Source organism: Artibeus jamaicensis, unplaced genomic scaffold (genome assembly GCF_021234435.1).
Source record: "Artibeus jamaicensis isolate MK-2021 breed Jamaican fruit bat unplaced genomic scaffold, CSHL_Jam_final contig_465, whole genome shotgun sequence".
Classification (NCBI taxonomy): domain Eukaryota; kingdom Metazoa; phylum Chordata; class Mammalia; order Chiroptera; family Phyllostomidae; genus Artibeus; species Artibeus jamaicensis.
Genome location: NW_026521843.1, coordinates 36,802,057 through 36,816,770, shown reverse-complemented (window position 1 = coordinate 36,816,770; position 14,714 = coordinate 36,802,057). Strand labels below are relative to the sequence as shown.

Genomic DNA, 14,714 nt, shown 5'->3' with positions numbered 1-14,714 from the left:
GTCTATTTTAGAAACAAGCCTGCCCCGTGTTATCTTCCTACCAATCTCCCTCAGACATGCAAGAATAGCCAGGACACAAAAGTAATATAACCACTCACTCACATGAGTAACCATACACAGGTGCTTCAGAAAAGCACAAATCTCCTAGCTGATGTTCCACAACTGTTCTGCCTATATAAGAGGACTTGCCTTTTCAAGCCAAATGCAAGCAATATTTTATCGCTGACAAATTTTCATCCCAAAGTTAAGTGGTCTGTTAGGAAAAAATACCTTTGCCTCTTGCTCAACCAGCTCCTCTGGTTTGGTTAATCACAGCACATTTCAAAATCCAGATTCTGATAACTTTAGGGCCAGTGTGGAGATGATAGGACAGAGGAACTTAAAGCAATGAAAAAATAAAAAATACTTATTGAGAAAAGTATGGGTGTGTAATAAATTCTTTATGTGCAAATGAAAATTTATGCAACAATGTAAGTGATCCTGATTAAATAAAAACACCATTATTAAAAGATAACCCAAATAATTGACAAATTATTTTAGTGTGGAGCAGCAGTGAGCGAACTAATTGCAGAGTCAAATCCAGCCCCTTGCACCAGTGTGTAAATAAAGTTTTATGAGAACACAGCCACACACATGCACTTCGACGTACTCTGTGGCTGTTTTCAGCTGTTCTGATGCTACAATTGTTGGCCTGAGTAGTTGCAACACATTGTATGGTTCAAAGTTTGAAAATACTTACTATCTGGACTTTTACTAAAGAAGAGCCAACCCCCAGCAGGAAGGATGAGAAGGTCACTGCAGACTGTAATAGTCTGGGTGCATTCTGGAGAAGGAGGCAAGCAGCTTAAAGGGAAGTGATAAGTAGACAAATATTCTTTCCTATGTAATGTATTGAGGGCCTAGAAATGTCCTGAAGATTGATAAAAGGATGAGATCTTCCCATGCTTCAAAAATTGTTAGAGTGATGAAATCTCTCAGTGAATAGCAAAACTGATGATGGACTACAAACTATACTGAGTTTCTTGGCTAATTCCAGTTCAGACCCCGAAGATACCTCACCAGAAGTTTGTTTTGGATGATGGTCGTGAATATGGTGGTCGTGTTTTTATAGCTACATTGCTTCCAGAAAAACACACTTGCCACATGACAGGTTTCAGGGGGGAAAAAAAAAGGTTAGACCAGTGATAACAAGAGTTGGACACAGACCTTGCCTCTGCCCATTAGCAGACATTCCCTCACCTATAAAACAGAGACCATCACAGGGCCCAGCGTCCCAAAAGTCTGGACCTCAGCTGATACACAGGTTGCAGTTAGTGCTTGAAACCAAAACAAACATCCACCCCATCATTAGAAAGAAAAAAGAACATGGAAAAATAAAAAAAATTGGACACTATCTTTTTCATGACCTACAGTGTCTCTCCTGGCACCCTAAAGACTTAAGACCCTAACACTTAAAACAGTAAGACTGATACCCTCAAACAAAATTAACATAAAAACACATCTGAAATAAAAAAAACAATAAGGTAAAAAGTATTAAAAATCAATGGGATTACATCAAACATTTTCTAGTGGTTTAAAAGATAATAGTCTTATTTATTGCTAAAGTCCTTATTATTCCTTATTAAAATGACCATGGCATCAATTTATAGCCTGAAAGCCATCCAGAGTTGATGGATGCTTTATCACATTCTCATGACTGACTCTGAAGAACTTTGTCGATATCAAAATCCTGAGCAGGGCACTTTTTTTTTTAAGTGAAAAACATTGGAGGGGCAGCTGCTCTTAGCTGCTCTCATGCCCACCTTGATCTTGTTCTCAAGGGCCAAAAAGGCTCAGTATAACTGGAGAAAATGCTTTTCAAAAGAACGAGTGCCCGAACAGCCACATGAGCCACCTTCTTCCCAAGTTACCAGAGGAACCAGCCTCAAATAGACCTCTCCAAAGTCCTTTTAAGTTGTTAAAGAAACTGAGCTGCCATCACCAACTATCTTATTGAAAATACAACTTGCAGAACTTACTGACAAACACTTGTGAGCTTTGCAGGTTAAGGAATCACGTATTGAACAGGGAATGGAAAGTGAATCAGGCTGGTACCAAACAAAATAACCAAATTCAAAATGCAAACTTGCTAAAGTTCCCTTTGTCTTTAACTTGCTCAGAACTCTGGCACCCAAATTCCAACTGTAGCTTCTGCTAACTTTCGGCACTCAACAGAAGTTTGGCACCCAAAAGGATAAAGGCCCATCATTCCCACACAATTATTTGTGATCAAATGTACTGGAATTGAGATTTGCTTCTCAGTGTGTATATTATGCTTTTCTTGCATAAGATTTCTATAGTTATGGATATTCAATTTCCTAAAACACGAAATATTGAAATTTAAAAAACTCCGTTTTTGGCATAATGACACACCTGCTTTGGGTGTCAAAGCAGCTGATATAACTTGGCTATTAACCAGCATCCTTTCTTAGAGCCAGCTTTCATGTAAGTCCAGGATGGTTCCCATCTGGTCCTGGGCTTATTATTTGTTATTTGTCAAATATCAGAACTTCTGCCTCGCATGTCGTTCTGTTGCAAGTGAGAGGCATTTTAGGTAAAGAAAAGATAGTGCCAAATCCCTTTCTTTGCTATTACACATTTGAGTCAGATTTACATTTGATTTACATTTCTTCTGTGATCCTTACATTTCTGTATTCAATTCTTTTTAAATATAACTGCTAAGAGCAATAGCCAGAGCAGTGGTTAATTCTTGGTACCAGAAATATAAGAATTTCTGGTACCAAGAATTAACCAATCATGTGCAACTTTATTATGCAAAGTAACCAATAAGATGCAACTCTATCATATGACCTAAATATTTATGGTTAAAGGCAGGGCATTAACATTGAAAGGCTATTATTGTGTTGGCTGTTGTCATTTTTTTTTATTTGACCATCTAAGGGAAAAGAGGTCCATGCCTTTGACTAAATAGACAGGTATTGCATGTTTTAGAAATTCATGCAGACGCAGTTGAAAATTGCTTGCCTAGATGAATAAAACTACTAAAGTAATAATTAGCCCAAGAGTTTTATGTGAGTAAGTTTGCTGCTTCATTCTTTTATTCTTCTCTTAAAAAAAAAAAAAGATAGTTCAAAAGTTGTTTCTATTCCATTAACTTTTATTATGGAACTTCCAAAAATCTCAAAGAGGATAAAAATTCTGAAAGAGGGGTTGCTATTATTTATGTGCCCCTACTGAGCACTCCTGAAATGACAGATATCTGAGGTACCGAAAAGTTTGAGGACAAGAAGTTCTCCTACAGGAAAGAATTAAACTAGGTACATATATTTTGGACTATAAGATGCACTCCCCTGTCCCACCCCAAAATTTGGGAGGAATAATGGTTGTTAATGCTGTTGTTGAGTTCTGTTTACATTTACATTGGTGAAATATCATGCTATTTATGTTATTAGATATTTTACCACATTTTTGGTTCAAAAAATGTTCCCTATTTTCCTCCTCTAAATCCTAGGTGTGTCTGTCTTATGGTCAGAAAATATGGTAAATACACTGCAATCAAGGATAATGGAGTACTTTCGAGAGGGAGGAACAATCTTTGAATTGGCTGTCCCTTTCCTAATAGTAACTCCTCCTTCCTACCTCCATTTCTGGGCTAAACACTAGAACACTGTGCTAAGCAGTACTTTCTCTACAGGCTTTGGGCCTGGACAAGGTAGAACCCAAGCAGAAGTTGGGACTGTCTCAGCCCAGAGAATGTTGGGGGCCACTGGGCCAGACATCACTGCCGCAGCCAGTCAACAGCCCAAGTCAGGCCCAGATTTAGGAGGCCAGGTAACAGCTCCCAAAGGTAAGCCCATGGGGCAAAGAGAACCGACTCCAACTGTGTTTCACCAGTCTGCACTGGTGTGGTCTGAGTCAACTCAATCTATGACTTTCAGTAACGCCACGTTTACAAATATGGGTGGGTTGCTTATCCAAATACTCTGCTACTTACTGATACAGAAACTACTTCATAGAATTCTTAGAATAAACAAACCCTAAATCTTCTCTAAGAATGACTTACCTACCCACCAAAGGTCCCTAAGTTACAAAACAATGAAGGCAAAGCCTATGATTTATTTCACATGCTCTTCCTTCATACTGCCTCTCTACACCCACTTTCATTAGCTTCTTAGGTTAGGATGCTACCAGGTTATAAGGGCTCGATGGCATGCACTCTGAAAGACACTGTATGAAAGCTCCATGCAAACTGTCACAGCAACACTGATCGTCGCCTCCCAGTCCACCTCCTCCAATTCCTCTTTCAGCCTCTGTGTCAACCACAGCATCTAAACAAAGGCCCAGGTGACTGTCCTTTCAGATGCTTTACTCTACAGAATGAGTCCAATAAATCAGATACCTTTGAAAAAAATACTTTCTTCTACTGAACATGGGACATGGTCCTTCTGTGTATCACAAGTAAAGCAGATTTGACTTTGATTTATATGCAGGTAGCCTTGTTATTCTCAGTCTGGTCACAATGCAAAACTAATGTATGCTACCTCATGTCTTCTTTTCCCCACAGTAATTTATTTTGGCTTATTTCTGAAAGGAATTACTGAAAATATATTAGGTTTTAAAGTAAAGAATATACTTTTGGTAAAAATTAGAGCTAAATAATTTTTCTAACATTTCCTATATTATTCTCTCATACTTAAAATTTTTATCTCTGAAATGTCATGTCTCCATTTATTATATGAAATCCTTTGAAATATTTTTACATGTGATTTAAATTTTTTTTTAATTTACATTAAGCTCTGTACTCAGGAGAAAATATCCTAAGTTCAGGTGATCTTTACGATTTGTACCAACTTTTCAAAGGCATTCCCTTATCAAATAATAACACCTAACAATACTGTATTTTTAATAAGATTTCATAATTTTTGGCTCTTTTTGAAATATTGAGTTTATGAACTGGATTTAAAGTTCAACTCCAGGACGCTTGTAGGATACCACACAGACCATGGAAGAGAAGACAGCGCTGTGCTCCCTGGACGGTGATGACATTCATCCGCTCCTCTGGGAGCTCCTCTCTAACACCGCGTAGAGCGAACTCAGTCTTCACCATCTTCTCACCACATATCTGTTCTTCAGTAAAGACCCTTGCACTCCAGGACCTGGTAACTTTGTATGGGTAGAAGACACAGACCCAGGCTTTCATTTACTCTTGGACTCAGAATGCTCAGGGCTGGAAAGAACCACACTTCCCAATAAAGAAAGAGGACTTTACACCAGACCAAAGACAAATCCATATGGATTTATCATGCTCATATTATTTTTAAATAAGTATACTGTTAGGGAAAAGTAGTGCCTTTATGTTCATTACACATAATTCTATACAAGAGGAGACCTGAAAAAACCCAGAATTTATTTATAAAAACTTGTGTTTTAATTTTTACATATTTAAACTTAAAATACTCTCCATTTGATGCAATACACCTGCCAAGACATTTTTCCACTGCTTGAAACAGTTTGTGAACTCATCGATTTTAGATGCCTTTTACTGCTTCTGCTGTTTTTTGTTTCATCTTTTGCACATCGGCAAAACATTTCCTTTTGAAAACTTTCGTCATCCAGAAAAACAGTGTCTCGTGGGGAGAGACTGGGTGAATAGGGAGGGTGGGGCACAGGGGACATGCCATTTTGGGCCAAAAACTGCTGAATGGTGTGGGCAGGTGCGCTCATAAAGCACCCATCATGAAATGGGCAAACATGTTGAAAGAGTCTTCAAAAAAAATTCCCTGTGGCTAGGTGCAGCCTCTCACAACACCAGCTAGTACACTGATACAGATGGGTTTCTAAAACATTCACCTAGCTGGGGAAACCTATACTACAAGGGGCCCACCCCTGAGAAGGTAATTCCAGGTTTTTTTCTGTCCCCTCTTGTATAATGAATAAAAATATTTAGAGGATTGCACATTATCTCTTAAAATACACAAAAGCAAATGCTGCTTGGACTAGTACTCGAGCTCAAGTACATGCATATTTGATAGGATGTGAGTCTCAGACAGATACCATGACTGCATGAGATTTAAGTAAATTTAATAGCTATATGATGAAATTTTCTTAGCATTAGAACCCAATGAGGTAGAATAACCCACAACGACATAAATCGGCGCCTGTAAGTAAAAGACCCAGTAGGGTAATAAAGTTGTAGTTTTAAGGAATTTTATATGAAAATATAAAGGGGTACACCTATTTCTGTGTAGACATTACTAATAAACGCAGACTTCTATGGTTAAAGACTCATGAACTCCCACATCGCCTTTCTCAGTCACGGCACAACCAGCCATACTACGGCGAGAGCTGTCATTGTGGTCAGACAGCTGACTAGGCCGAGTCTGGTCATCGCCACTCAGTGTCTGTTCTAGCATTTGCACGGGGCCTCCTTCAATCCCTTGATTAGTAACAGAGTCTAAGGCCACTGACGTCTATGTCTGAGCTTTCTAAAATGACACTTATGTTTTGCTTATTTTTTACACAATGATAACTTTTGAAATATAATTCAGTCAAGTCTTAAATCACTCAAATTTATTTAAACTCTTTCTTGTCAAAGGATATCATTATTTGCCTATATTACATTTATTATCTACAGTACATTTATATTTAGGCAATGTAGAAACTACCTATAGCACATTTCTATCTGTCTACTTCACATTTAGAGGATATAGGTAACTTCCAATTTTCAAGAGGCACCAACTTTAGTTTTTTGTGTGTTATAAGCATCTTCGCTTTGCTTGGGCTACAGCAAAGAAAGGAACTAGAAGTACTTTTAAATGAAAGATGCCTAAATGCCACCGGAGGCAAGGTCTGAGGCAGAATGAAGAGGAGGAGGGCACGGTTCAGACGACTCTTCGGACGCATCAGTCACAGGGGCAGTGACGTCTGGCAGGAAACCAAGATGCGGTGAGATGGACTGCTCAGGAACCTCGGCATCATTACGAGCTTCCACCATACCCAGTTTTCATAATTTCCTGCCTTTCTGATCAAATTTCAACAGAATCTACATTTAACTAACTTAATTCCCAAATCAAACAATACCCAGGATTTTCCACTTTCTATAAGCCTATTTCCTTACCCTATTAGAAAAGGAAAGACTGTTTCATCTGTTAACTTTTTTTTTTCACTTTTGACTTGACTTCAGATTTTTTTAAAAGTCAAAGGAGAGTAGAAAACCATCTTGACAAGGCAATGTTCATTTCTCCTATAGTTCCAGCTCAAAGTTTTCCCAAATATTACTTCACAGTGCTTCCTATCCACATATCTGTGATTGTAGCTGATGTCACTACCCAGAAAAACTTGATGCTGAGAGAGAACCATAATTTTTCTGTGATAAATTCTACAAGGGCAGGTACCAAAAATGCTGCTACTTTTATGACTACTACTACAAGCCAAAAAACATTTTAATATGCCCTAGTGATAGACTTACTAACATGTCCTTGTGGATTAAAAAAGCAGCATGTTAAATATAAAGTATTGATACCATAGTCCCTAATAATTGAGTACATTTTAAATTCAATAATTGTATTAACAATATTAATAAGTGACATAGCTATATTTTCTATTGCATTTCTGTTTCACCCATTTTCTCTCATTAGAATGAGGATTTCTTACCATGTATCAGAGTTTCTCAAACGAGAACCCTCATGATGAAAATCACAGACGAAAGCGGTCATGTTCCCTTAGACATTTTTCCTATGACTTTTACCCTTTGATATTTTCTCTGGTAGACTTTAACTCTTCTCTTAATTCACTCTCCCTTTATTTAGGTTCTCCAGCATGACTTCCCTCCCATAAATTTATTATCCATATCTATTTGTCTCTTATTCCAGTACACTCACACCACTTGTGTTGCTCCCATCTGTCCTCTCAAAACGCCACTGAACTATATATAAAAGCCCTTATCTTCTCTATAAATCGTGGTGATTTAGAGAAAATGGTAAACCAGAAGCACTCTTCCTCTGGTAAGAGTCAATTTTTTCCCAAATATGATTCTAGTAGTCACTTACCCTTAATGGGTTTAACTTTTCTTCTCCTGTCGGTAACATTCAAATTCTACTCAGGCTGTGCAACATAGAGTTCCGACCCAAGAAAAAACAGTTTTTTACATGTTATCCCTCAGGAATGAAGAACGAGAGTTTCCATGTAAATAGTAATTAAAAAACACCACCACTTGCTTTTAAGGATCCTGGAAGGAATTACCTGGTGGTGCCTGCTCTTTGTGCAATAGTGACTGCTTTTCTTTTCTTTTCTTTTTTCTTTTCTTTTCTTTTCTTTTCTTTTCTTTTCTTTTCTTTTCTTTTCTTTTCTTTTTCTTTTCTTTTCTTTCTTTCTTTCTTTCTCTTTCTTTCTTTTCTTGTCTCTCTCTCTCTCTCTCCCTCTCCCTCTCCCTCTCCCTCTCTCTCTCTCTTTCTTTCTTTCTTTCTTTCTTTTTTAGAGCAATACAAGCCCTGTAAGAGCCATCTACTTATGGCCCTGTTAGACAAAAATGACTTGCAAAGCAAAGCTAGAAAAAATGTGAAGAGTAGAAAGAAAAATAACCATAAAGTATCTCCAAAGCAAAAAAGAAAAAGCACAGGAGGGAAATCTGTGAGTCTGAAACACTCCTCCCGGCTCTGCCCAGTTCGCTGGGAAGCCGCGTGAGCACAGGGTGAGGGAGCTTTTCTGAGACATGACCCAGACCCGTGTTACCATGGAAGTGAGAAGCTCAGTCTCTTTAGCTCCTGGGCACCCTCCTCAGCACTTAGGGCAACATTGTTGGGTTCTTTTCCTTTGTTCAGAAACTACTCTGGAAACAGCCCTGCCCCTTTCCCAATGTACCAAACAAACTGCATTGTGAGACCACATTGTCACCAAATTACACAAGAGGGATTTTTCATTCCATTCCTAAAAAGAGACCCTTATTTGAATGCCAGCACAACAGAAATAGAGACACTTGCTGACAGGGCCCGCTCAGTGGTGCTCCAAGTTGCCATGGCCAAACCCATTTGTCCCACCCACAGCAGCCAGCAGGCAAAGGACACTATAGCCAGGAAAGTCAGGGCACCTTTCCTAACTCTGGAAACCTCTCTAAAATGTTGGTCTCCAGTAGAGGTGGTTGTTTGGAGATGGTGTCTGGGGCCCAGAGGGGCTATCTAGGCTTTTCAAATAGATGCTGGTGCCAGAACATTGGACGAAGAGGAGAGATTTCCCTGTAGGACTTGTAACGTATGCACTTAATTGACTTTGTCCACTCAGCAAGCTGCTTGTTTCATGTCTCGAGCCCTATTAATAATGCAAAATCCAAACTCAACACAGAATAGATGAGAATGGTTTTTAAAAAGTAAGTGGTATCGTTGTTAGGTTTGAACAATGACTGATGTCTTCAAAGGGTGGTATTATCCATAATAAAACCATCAAAAAGGTATTCTGTATTATCTACTCTTAGAGATATTTTCTTGTTGAATAGACCTCATTGCTGATGTAGTACATGAACATCTCAACTAGATCTGAATTTAAAATCCTCATGGTGATCAAGAAAAAGACAATGGAATAAGTAGATAGCCCTAAGCAAGGTTTTTGGATTTGATCTAAAATCTCAAATTTCATGGGTATATATAGTGAAAACTACTCTTGTAACTATCTGTTCCCCTACCCACCTACCTCCAACTCTCTCTGAACAGCACAGGCCTTCTCTGACCACAGTTTAAGTATGATTTTTTTTAATGCAGATGTGAGTATATGTGTTTTTAAAGTAAAACTATGATTTTTCACAGAGCAGACAGAAGATTCTCTAAATGCATTTTTTAAATTTATGATGGGTATAATGACTTTAAAAAAATAAAATATTTCTGCCCTGGCTGACATGGCTCAGTGGATTGAGCACTGGCCTGATTCCCAGTTCTCAATCCCACCAAAGAGGCACTGGTGTGATTCCCAGTCAGGGCATATGGCTACTGTGGGCCATGTCCCCAACTGGGGATGCATGAGAGGCAAACCACACATTGATGTTTCTCTCCCTCTTTCTCCCTCCCTACCCCTTTATTTATAAGTAAGTAAACAAATAAATAAATAAATAAATAAACAGAGTATTTCCCTTAAAGCAGAAATAGAATATATGTCTAAGAATCTTAGATGGCTAAGCAGATACCTTATTAATTTTTAAGATGTGTTTAAAAAAGAAATTGACAATGGGATTAAAATAGATTTAACAGGCTAATTACACTGAATTACATGAATGACACAAAGTTATTAAAGGAAGCACTGTGTGTGTGCTAGAAATAACACTGAATAGGCCTACATGCTGGCCTCAGTCTACCCTTAATCACCTGTCTTAGACTATACTCCTAACCTCTATGAACCTTACCTGCCTTTACTTAAAGAGGGGATTTTTCCAATGTGATATGTAAAGTTCTATCCAACTTTGAAGATCTCTTGACCCACAGAAAGTTTGTGTTTATGTGTAAATGTATACACATACATAATAGGTATGTTCTTTTTAAATTTCATATAAAATTCCATAAAATAATTTTACACTATAGTGGGTCCTTTATTTCACAAATTTCTACTTATGTCATTTTAGGTGACTCTACCTCACTGGATTTCAAAGTTAGTGAAATTTCATAGATAGCAGCTACATGTATTTAAGTAACACATAATCTTCATTTAGAGTTTATATCACATTAAATATAAACAGAAGGGAGCTCACAGATTGGTCTGAACACTTTTAGCATTATGTGTATTATGAGAGGTTAGATGCAGCTCTTTGAAATGTTTTTAAATGTAATCTGTAAAAAAATTAAAAGTTTACATTAGCCCACATGTTCCAGAAAAAATACCTTAAGTGCAGGTGGTCATTAGTGATCATTTGTACCAACTTTCAAAAAGCATGTTAACTATGTTGTCACATATTGCAGGGTTTCCTCCTTTTTAAAGGACGGTGAATATCCCGCTGCATGTGTATGCACGTTTTCTTTCTCCATCTGTTGATGGACATTTAGGATGCTTCCACATCATGGCTCTTGTGAACAGCACTGCAGTGGACATGGGAGGGCTAATGTCTCTTTGAGATCCTGATTTCAATTCTTTTGGATAAATATCCAGAGGTAAGATTGCTGGATCATGGGGTAATATGACAAGTGAAATAAGGTCTCATAAATGGATAAATACCACATGATTAAAATTATAAAAGAGATCTAAAATAATCAAACTCATAAAATGATAGAATAGTGGTTGCCAGGGCCTGGGGGCAGGGGAAGGAGATAAGGAGTTGATAATCAACATGTATAAAATTTGTTATGCAGTTGAATAATTTCTCAAGATCTAATGTACATCACACCTAGAGAAAATAATACTGTATTATACACTTAAAAATCTTTCAAAGGGATGGATCTCATATTGTCTTATCAAAATAAAATGTTCTGAAAATAATGAGACTATTCTTTAGGGCACATTTGATTATTGTGTTCGCACATCAGGCTTAAAGTACAGCTCAATGGTCCCAGTAGGATGTTCTAGAAACCAGGGCAGAGCAAAGAGCTCTGCGCTCACTGAGTAATGACCTACCACAGTGTCTATACTGACAGTCCACCCACACGTCCTGTGGGCTCCTCTTTACCACTAGACAGAACCAACTCAATCTTCACCACATTTTTCTACCTCTTCTTGAACAAAACCCTTTCATTCTAGGATTTGGTAACTTTGCATAAGACTGGACCCAAGCTTTATTTACAAAATTTAGGCTGGCCCAGGCCTACGAAATTTAAGAGCTGGGAGGAACCTTGTCATTTATAAACTAAGAAATGAAAGCTTTTGCACCTAACCAGAGAGAAATCTGCAGCATTTATCATACTCACTTCACTTGTTTTAAAATATGTATTGCTAAGGAAAAGTCAGGAGTTTCTGTTCATTATATTCAATTTTACATAAAAATGTACATTAAGGAGATTTTGTCCTCTGGGAATATGCTTTATATAATTAGTGTAAACACTCAATATCGGCAAAGAAACTGGACACAGTCACAAAAGATTTCTGACATACTTGGAATTCCAATTGTCAACTATATTCTTTTCCTATTTATCCAAAGACAAGCGGACATATTTTAAAAAACGGGAATAAAAAAAGAATAGCTTCTAATCAATGCAGTGAGCAACCTCTTAAAACTCAAAATCATGTATTCAGACTAATTTATGCAGTGGCGTTAGCTCGCATTGACCCGACCTTGCAAATCAGCTAACATCATGCAATCAGAAACAGTTTCTTCAGGGAAATCTCATAATTATTTGTAATAGTCCCACTGACATCTAAGAAGAAATTACATATCCTTTGTGTCTTCCAGCCCAAGTCTCAGACTTCCACTGAGGAAGCCCTTTAGATGATTCTCACGGTCTATATTCATTTCCGTTGTGTTACACATATCATATCTATTTTAGCTGTAAATGAAGGCATCGCTGTCAAATACAGAAATTTAATGGAAATATTGTTTTGGAACCAAGGTAGAGCTATTGCATTCTTTGCATATGTCCAATATCATATTTCAGGCAACAGACTTTCTTTGCATTAAAGTAATTTGGACACATAAATAGCTGTTTAATTCTAAAACATCTTTCCATTTTAACATCTCCGAAATCAGCAAGAATCTTTTTCTTTCTTAATGGTACATATGATAAGGGGAAATCCACATCAGTAACATCTTCAATTCAATAAAATATGATGTTCCCTAGACATTTCTTGTGGAGGAAAAAAAACTTCCTTGTCAGAAAATAGCAATGCATTTAACAGCATATGTATGAACACTTTCCACATGAAAAGCTTGTCTACTCTTAACTATTTAAGGACTATATCTTTAAATAAGCACACACAAATCAGGAGAAGGCTTCTGATTTCCCTTCAAGACCTATGACACAGTTGTAGATTTTATAAATCAATCCTGTCATCCTTTTCACATTTGTAGTTCCTCTTTTCAGTCAGAGGAACATACACACACATGCTAGTATGTCAGTGTCGATGTGAGCCTCAATTCCTGCTCACAGGAAAACCAACAAACATCTCATTTTCTCTTTCATTTACACTCCCAGTTGCCTCTGAGATGGTATAACCATGTATAATGTTCACAATAATCATATTTTTTTTTACTTTTTGGAACGAAGAAGTTTTTAGTCAAGGGTCTTAGCACAGTCACACTGTGAATACATTATAAAAAGAAAAATGGCAAAAAATAAAAATGAAAAGTATAGAATAATAAAGAAAAAACTATCTATACATAGTACTTTATTTCATGATATAAATAATCCCTCTGTCAAGAGATAACACATGTATAGTTTGAGAAGGGAGATAAGTAGACTTATTTCATTTAATCTCGTGATTTCTAGTGAGATGGTTGGCCAGTGGCAGAAAGAGAAAGGCATCCTTATCTAAAGTACCTGACAGCCCAAATTCATTAATGAGCAAAAGTAGTTCAAAAACAAAAGATTTCAGAAGACCTAAAATGTCTTTCCAAAGCGTATTTGCAAGACTCTGTGTGTGTGCCTGCTCCTGCATTATACCAGCCTTGGTACATTCATCTAAACTACTGTCTACCAGCTAATTAAGTTTTAATTTTCCCTCAGTCACTTATGAACTAGGAATAATCACCAAAATGTGGAAAGAACATTACCAACTAAAAGTTTAAAAAAGTCATTTTTATAAAATATTAAAATGCATTACTGTGTACACATCGGTAAAGGAAACCAAGCTAAAATCAGTAGATTTATTCAACTCATCAACAGAACATTTCCCAAGAGCCACCACCTCAAAGGACCCACATCTTTTTCACCAGGACATCAGCCCATTGAAACAGTTTCATAAGTAAAACACATGGCAAGGCATTAAATTCCAAAAAAAAAAGTGCACTTTACATACATTCACCAGGGAAAAGAAACGAAGCCCCAAAGTAAAAACTGTCCATTACTGTCATCACGTGGTTGCACCGGAAGAGTTCAGTTGTATCACAAAGAACTTTAGAATGTACTAACTTAATTAAAATATGACATTTCCCAAATACCTACAGCTTTCCCTACTTCACAATTAGCAAAATTTTTATTTAAATACAAGTCCTTTCTTTATATTCACCAACTACATGTGTGATGTATATGAGTAGTACTATCCAAGTACTTTCTACATGTCTTCATTTTTCTCCCTTTTCCTTCCAAAATTATTTTACATTCTTATTTCAGATATCTTCCTCTTTTATTGCCACACTTAAGAATCTGGATAATATGATGGCCATTATGAAAAATAATCACACTACACAGTGATGAATGGCTATTTACAGAATGATTTCTATCATTTAAAGGAGAAAATGTAATTGAGACTTTAAATTACAAATAAAATGCTACAACTCAAATGACACTGACTAGCTATGAGCTTCTGGAAGTCACCCACCTGGGGCAGCATGCGATTCTCCTCCTCCAGCTGTCTTACTCTTGCCTCCAGCTGCCTAACATAGGACAAGGTTGATTCTAAAATTAAAAAGAAAGAACTCACATTATACACACAGGTCTTGTTCGGTGCACTGTCAGGATATTTCTAGCTTGATTTATTTAAATCAGGTAGTGGTTACTAAGGCTGTTATTTAAAAACAGAGAAAAAGAATCTCCCCAGAAAAACAGTAACAGAAGCTATTGATACTACATGCAGTATGAACATTTATACCATAT

The 14,714-nt window shown here is 37.2% G+C and overlaps 1 protein-coding gene across 3 annotated transcripts in view; it reads right to left on the bottom strand.

Annotated features, from left to right (window-relative positions):
* Positions 1-14,714, bottom strand: part of CCDC85A (coiled-coil domain containing 85A) — a 170,363-nt gene that overhangs the window by 24,658 nt on the left and 130,991 nt on the right. For 2 of the 3 annotated variants that reach the window (XM_037143441.2, XM_037143442.2), the window contains exon 3: positions 14,440-14,516. The exons of the other annotated variant lie outside the window; for it this stretch is intronic. In XM_037143441.2, coding sequence (XP_036999336.2) covers positions 14,440-14,516 — 77 coding nt within the window. The remainder of the gene's footprint in view (positions 1-14,439; positions 14,517-14,714) is intronic. 3 annotated transcript variants of the gene reach the window in all.